At 42.2% G+C, this 7,466-nt stretch overlaps 1 protein-coding gene across 1 annotated transcript; it reads left to right on the top strand.

Annotated features, from left to right (window-relative positions):
* The first annotated feature begins 2,219 nt into the window (after positions 1-2,219).
* LOC141173040 (chemerin-like receptor 1) lies at positions 2,220-6,735 on the top strand. The gene is made up of 2 exons (XM_073657674.1): positions 2,220-2,552; positions 4,336-6,735. The coding sequence occupies exon 2, from the start codon at positions 4,344-4,346 to the stop codon at positions 5,439-5,441; it is 1,098 nt and encodes a 365-aa protein (XP_073513775.1). The 5' UTR covers positions 2,220-2,552; positions 4,336-4,343; the 3' UTR covers positions 5,442-6,735.
* Positions 6,736-7,466: the final 731 nt, after the last annotated feature.

The raw sequence follows: 7,466 nt of genomic DNA, 5'->3' as shown, positions 1-7,466 counted from the left end.
CAGCTGCTGCAGAACATCTTAATACACATCAGCTGCTGTATAACTCATAATACACCTCAGCTGCTGCAGAACCTCATAATATACCTCAGCTGCTGCAGAACATCATAATACACCTCAGCTGCTGAAGAACCTGATAATACACCTCAGCTGCTGCAGAACCTCATACTACACCTCAACTGCTGCAGAAACTCATAATACACCTCAGCTGCTGCAGAACATCTTAATACACATCAGCTGCAGAATAACTCATAATACACCTCAACTGCTGCAGAACCTCATGATAATCTTGAGCTGCTGCATAACCTCATAATACACCTCAGCTGTTGCAGAACCTCATAATACACCTCAGCTGCTGCAGAACATCATAATACACCTCAGCTGCTGCAGAACATCTTAATACACCTCAGCTGCTGCAGAACCTCATAAAACACCTCAGCTGCTGCAGAACCTCATAATACACCTCAGCTGCTGAATAACTCATAATACACCTCAGCTGCTGCAGAACCTCACAATACACCTCAGCTGCTGAATAACTCATAATACACCTCAGCTACTGCAGAACCTCATAATACACCTCAGCTGCTGAATAACTCATAATACCGCTCAGCTGCTGCAGAACCTGATATTACACCTCAGCTGCTGCAGAACATCATAATACACCTCAGCTGCTGAAGAACCTCATAATACACCTCAGCTGCTGCAGAACCTCATACTACACCTCAGCTGCTGCAGAAACTCATAATACACCTCAGCTGCTGCAGAACATCTTAATACACCTCAGCTGCTGAATAACTCATAATACGCCTCAGCTGCTGCAGAACCTCATGATAATACTGAGCTGCTGCATAACCTCATAATACACCTCAGCTGTTGCAGAACCTCATAATACACCTCAGCTGCTGCAGAACATCATAATACACCTCAGCTGCTGCAGAACATCTTAATACACCTCATCTGCTGCAGAACCTCATAATACACCTCAGCTGCTGAATAACTCATAACACACCTCAGCTGCTGCAGAACCTCATAATACACCTCAGCTGCTGCTGAACCCCATACTACACCTCAGCTGCTGAATAACTCATAATACACCTCCGCTGCTGCAGAACCTCATAATACACCTCAGCTAGCTGCTGAATAACTCATAATACACCTCAGCTGCTGCAGAACCTCATAATACACCTCAGCTGCTGAATAACTCATAATACACCTCAGCTGCTGCAGAACCTCACAATACACCTCAGCTGCTGAATAACTCATAATACACCTCAGCTACTGCAGAACCTCATAATACACCTCAGCTGCTGAATAACTCATAATACCGCTCAGCTGCTGCAGAACCTGATATTACACCTCAGCTGCTGCAGAACATCATAATACACCTCAGCTGCTGAAGAACCTCATAATACACCTCAGCTGCTGCAGAACCTCATACTACACCTCAGCTGCTGCAGAAACTCATAATACACCTCAGCTGCTGCAGAACATCTTAATACACCTCAGCTGCTGAATAACTCATAATACGCCTCAGCTGCTGCAGAACCTCATGATAATACTGAGCTGCTGCATAACCTCATAATACACCTCAGCTGTTGCAGAACCTCATAATACACCTCAGCTGCTGCAGAACATCATAATACACCTCAGCTGCTGCAGAACATCTTAATACACCTCATCTGCTGCAGAACCTCATAATACACCTCAGCTGCTGAATAACTCATAACACACCTCAGCTGCTGCAGAACCTCATAATACACCTCAGCTGCTGCTGAACCCCATACTACACCTCAGCTGCTGAATAACTCATAATACACCTCCGCTGCTGCAGAACCTCATAATACACCTCAGCTAGCTGCTGAATAACTCATAATACACCTCAGCTGCTGCAGAACCTCATAATACACCTCAGCTGCTGCAAAACCTGATAATACACCTCAGCTGCTGCAGAACATCATAATACACCTCAGCTGCTGCAGAACCTCATAATACACCTCTGCTGCAGCAGAACCTTATAATACACCTCAGCAGCTGCAAAACATCATTCATACACCTCAGCTGCTGTATAACATCATAATACACCTCAGCTGTTTCAGAACCTCATGGTACACCTCAGCTGCTGCAGAACCTCTTAATACACCTCAGCTGCTGCAGAACCTCATAATACACCTCAACTGCTGCAGAGCCTCATCATACACCTCAGCTGCTGCAGAACCTCATAATACACCTCTGCTGCTGCAGAACATTATAGCATAAGAAGTTTGTTGATTTCTTCATGGACGTCTCATCTTCCCTCCCCTACATATTTGTTATGGCATCTGGTAACAATGAGTTTCTCTCTTTTTTGGAATGAGTTTAGAACATTTTGTAGATCACGGAGCAGATTGGCCGCCAGTAACCACACGTCTTCTGCTTCTTTAAGCTCCTTTCTGTGGCGAGAGGGAGTTATAGTCAGGATGGCTGTGACTCACAAACCATTCCAGCCTTGATCTTCCAGCTGATTTTCCTTCCGTCTGTATCCCGAGAAAGAGCAGACGATCGTTTCCCAGCAGCAGGTACAGTATTTATTCACACAATACCTTTATCTATATTTGATATTACATTTTTGGTTGAATGGGTCAATGGGACTCTTTACATTGTCCTTGTATTATATGATAAGTCTCTGAGCTACGATAATGGAGCAGATTTACTTGTCGCCCCACGAAAAGCCCCCGGTGGCCCATTGTCTTGTAGGTGCTTAGTTGTCTTAGGAAGTCAAAGTTGGGTGCAACCAAATAATGGAACCTAAGTCTACGGTGTCAACACACACAATTTATGGTCAGCAGATGTTTCCGTCCTGTAGGGGATCATTTAGGAGAGAGGAAGACCCTAGACATTGACCAACAATGAATGGTACTGATGATGTCTCCTAGAATAGTCCCTCTCATTGACCTTCTTCCTCTCTTACCTGCTGTAGGTGCAGGTGGGTATTGTGCCAGTGTACAAACTAACATCTACAGGACAGTCAAGAGGGTGACAACAACAGATCACCATGGATTTTATGCCAAGAACAAATTAGATGTAAAGAACCAGGAGTTTTATACTGAAGATTGTAGAGGACTGATTTAAAGTTGTACCTACTCTGAACGTGAAGCGATACTATGTTTCTGAATTTTTGACCACTTAGCAGCTGCCATGGTCCTAAGCTCCTACCTAGTTGGCAGGTGGCAAAGAAATGAGGTTCATTTATTTTCTTGGTACCTAATTGGTAGGTGGCATGATGCTGAAGGTCTGCTTACTGGATAGGTAGCATATTAACGAAGTTCTAAGTACTTGGAAATTGGAGTGCTACCAATGTTCCTGATGCTTTGAAATTTTACTCACTTGGAAGGTGGCACAATGTGAAAGTTTCCTTAATGAGTACGTGGCACGCTACTGGAGTTCTTATTTAGCAACTGGCATGATACTAATTTTCTACTTGGGAGGTGACATGGTATTGAGGTTTTGCTTATTTGGTAAATTTTTGGATACTAACGTTACTTTTAGATAGGTGGCACAGTATTAATGTTCAGATTATTCATTGGATGGCATGGAACTGAGGTTCTTTTAAGGTATTAAGGTTCTGCTTATTTGGTAGGTGTCATGACACTAAGGTTCTTCTAGTTACATGCAAGATGTTATTAGACTAAAATTTTAATTATTTGGTAGGTCACATGTACTGAAGTTTTACTTCTTGGTGGTGGCATGATATTGAGGTTTTCCTTACTTGGTAGTTGGCATGATACTTAGGTTCTGCTTATTTGGTGGGTGGCATGGTACTTGGGTTCTTCTTACTTGGTAGGTGGCATGGTGCTAAAGTTCTACTTACTTGGTACATGTCATGGTACTAAGGTTCTACCTACTTGGATGGTGTCATGGTTTTGCTTAGTTCCTTGGTTATTTAATTGGAGTAATATGAATATTGTCAATCACTTGTGGCATAAATAGAAAAGGGGGCTAGAAGCAAAAAAATGACTAAAAATGCATTCTTTCTGGAGAGTAGAGTCTAGGCAGGTTTTCATCACCTTATAGTTTAGGGAGTGAACCAGCCATGGCAAGGATTGGAATCACTGAGGTGTATGAACTTATACTTCTATAATCCTGTATTGAATATTGAGTTACTACTGCATATAAAAACTGGAAGCTGAGACATTATTCTAAACTGTAGATATGAATAGGAGCCAACCTCTTGCATTGTCATAGCTCGGTGTCGGACTTTACCTTAAATCCACCATGCAGCCTCATCTCTGCTGTGTCATAAATGTTTATTCCTTTGTATGATCATGGATTTGTACTAAGCTCAGGCTTGCTCTGTTTCAGACACCCCCATGATGGAGCAGTCTACATTTTTCCCATCCTCACCAAACCCTTTGGCACTGCAACTGGAGGATGAAGAAGAGTATGTCTCTACAGAAGATCTTCCGATAGAGCTGGAGACCACACTCCGGTACCTGTCCATTATCATTTATAGCATATCCTTCCTGCTTGGAACCATTGGCAATGGTTTGGTAATCTGGATTGCAGGATTTCGGATGAAGAGGACTGTAAACACAGTGTGGTTCTTGAACCTCGCCATTGCTGATTTCATCTTCACGTTCTTCTTACCGTTGAGTATTGCCTACACGGCCCTTGGATTTGACTGGCCCTTTGGCACCTTACTATGTAAACTCAACAGCACCGTGGCTTTCTTGAACTTATTTGCCAGCGTCTTCCTCCTTACTATCATCAGTGCCGACCGTTGTGTCTCAGTTGTAAGACCGGTATGGGCGCAAAACAATCGGACCATCAAGCTAGCCAATGTCATAGCATTAGCCATTTGGTTAGTTGCCTTTTGCCTATGTTCACCCTATGTGGCCTTTAGGGACACAATAAGAGACAATGAAACCAGTGTTACCCATTGCTATAATAATTATGCCTTTTCCAGTGACTTTGATGACTTGGAGGTGGTCGCTCTTCGATCGATGAGGCACCAGGTGATGATCTCTGTACGGTTTCTTTTTGGCTTCCTGCTCCCTTTTGGGCTTATCTTAGTTTTTTATTCTTTGATGGCCCTTAAGTTGAGGAGGAGTCAACTTTCTTGGTCCAGTCGACCATTCAAGGTCATGGCCACAGTGGTGGTGGCTTTTTTTCTTTGCTGGTTCCCCTATCACATACTTTCAGTTTTGGAAGTCGTCATGCACCACTGGGACAACAACACGTTAAAATCTGCGGTTCTTATAGGAAGTCCTCTGGCTACAAGCTTGGCTTTCTTCAACAGCTGCTTGAACCCCTTCCTATATGTCTTCTTGGGGAGGGACTTCAAGGAATCTTTGCGGAGGTCAATAGTTTTGGCCTTCGAAAGCGCATTTAGTGAAGAACATGGTAAAAATAATTATAGCCATGGGAAGTCAAGATCAGTCTCTGACCAAGAGTCTCAGTTTACCTGACTGAGCCTGGACTCTATACATTGAATCTTTGATTGGAAGGATTTGTGCATCTTTATGTTGACCATCTCCTGATTTCTACTCCATATCTAACGATCTTAGACTGCAGTTGCTTTAATGCAATATCTTAATGAACATTCGCTTTCCTTTCTAATGTGATGTTGCAATATTTGGGTTTTTATGGAATTTTGGATTCTCTTGACTACTCAATCAAAAGATTACTCGATCTAGAGGGAATCAAAAAGGTGACTGTTTTGCCCTACGATTGCTTGTATACAACAACACATAACCAAAAATATAATATGTGATATGAAAGATGAACCTTTAGAAGAGCTCAAGTTAATTCTTTGCATGAAATGGCAGTCCCATGTAAAACCACAGGTAGCATAATGTGACACATTGGATTTGTGTCAAAGCAGAATGAGTTTTAGCCGATGCAAGGGTGTTTATACAGGTGGTGTAGATGTGCCATAGAGGCTATTATTATGGAGGACTGGAAACATCCTATTACAGAATACTACAGCGAGCCTCTCCACAGCCTGCACTGGGTGATAACTGGGAGCAATAGCCTGTATAATGGAAATAATTTTGACTTTAGTATTTGTATTTTTTGTTTAAAGAGTTCCTTATTTTTCTAGTAATGGAAACGGTACTGTGGTATCACAGCCAACTTCCTCTGCTGAGATCAAGTAAACCACAAATATTTTATATCTGCTAGTTCTACTTTGCTATTAATGTATATAACCACATTCATTCACATTATATTTTTAATATATATTTTGGACAATATAGAGGACATCAATAGAATATGTAAAGGGGTTGTCCAATATTGTGTTATTAAATCTTAACTATACCATACTGATCCTGAGTTACATCCTGTATTATACTCCAGAGCTGCACTCACTATTCTGCCGGCGGGGTCACTGTGTACATACATTACATTACTGATCCTGAGCTACATCCTGTATTACACCCCAGAGCTGCACTCACTATTCTGCTGGTGCAGTCACTGTGTACATACATTACATTACTGATCCTGAGTTACATCCTGTATTATACTCCAGAGCTGCACTCACTATTCTGCTGGTGCAGTCACTGTGTACATACATTACATTACTGATCCTGAGTTACATCCTGTATTATACTCCAGAGCTGCACTCACTATTCTGCTGGTGCAGTCACTGTGTACATACATTACATTACTGACCCTGAGTTATATCCATTATTATACTCCAGAGCTGCACTCACTATTCTGCTGGTGCAGTCACTGTGTACATACATTACATTACTGATCCTGTACTGATCCTGAGTTACATCCTGTATTATACTCCAGAGCTGCACTCACTATTCTGCTGGTGCAGTCACTGTGTACATACATTACATTACTGATCCTGTACTGATCCTGAGTAACATCCTGTATTATACTCCAGAGCTGCACTCACTATTCTGCTGGTGCAGTCACTGTGTACATACATTACATTACTGATCCTGAGTTACATCCTGTATTATACTCCAGAGCTGCACTCACTATTCTGCTGGTGCAGTCACTGTGTACATACATTACATTACTGATCCTGAGTTACCTCCTGTATTATACTCCAGAGCTGTACTCAGTATTCTGCTGGTGCAGTCACTGTGTACATACATTACATTACTGATCCTGAGTTACATCCTGTATTATACTCCAGAGCTGCACTCACTATTCTGCTGGTGCAGTCACTGTGTACATACATTACATTACTGATCCTGAGTTACATCCTGTATTATACTCCAGAGCTGGGCTCACTATTCTGCTGGTGCAGTCACTGTGTACATACATTACATTACTGATCCTGAGTTACATCCTGTATTATACTCCAGAGCTGCACTCACTATTCTGCTGGTGCAGTCACTGTGTACATACATTACATTGCTGATCCTGAGTTACATCCTGTATTATACTCCAGAGCTGCACTCACTATTCTGCTGGTGCAGTCACTGTGTACATACATTACATTACTGATCCTGAGTTACATCCTGTATTATACT

Source organism: Phyllobates terribilis, unplaced genomic scaffold (genome assembly GCF_046119375.1).
Source record: "Phyllobates terribilis strain yellow unplaced genomic scaffold, ASM4611937v1 Scaffold_12__6_contigs__length_324123572, whole genome shotgun sequence".
NCBI lineage: Eukaryota > Metazoa > Chordata > Amphibia > Anura > Dendrobatidae > Phyllobates > Phyllobates terribilis.
This window is presented reverse-complemented; position numbering and strand designations above follow the sequence as displayed.

Bases quoted from the DNA above. Each gene is read 5' to 3' on its own strand.
- LOC141173040 (XM_073657674.1), top strand. From the start codon at position 4,344: ATGATGGAGCAGTCTACATTTTTCCCATCCTCACCAAACCCTTTGGCA.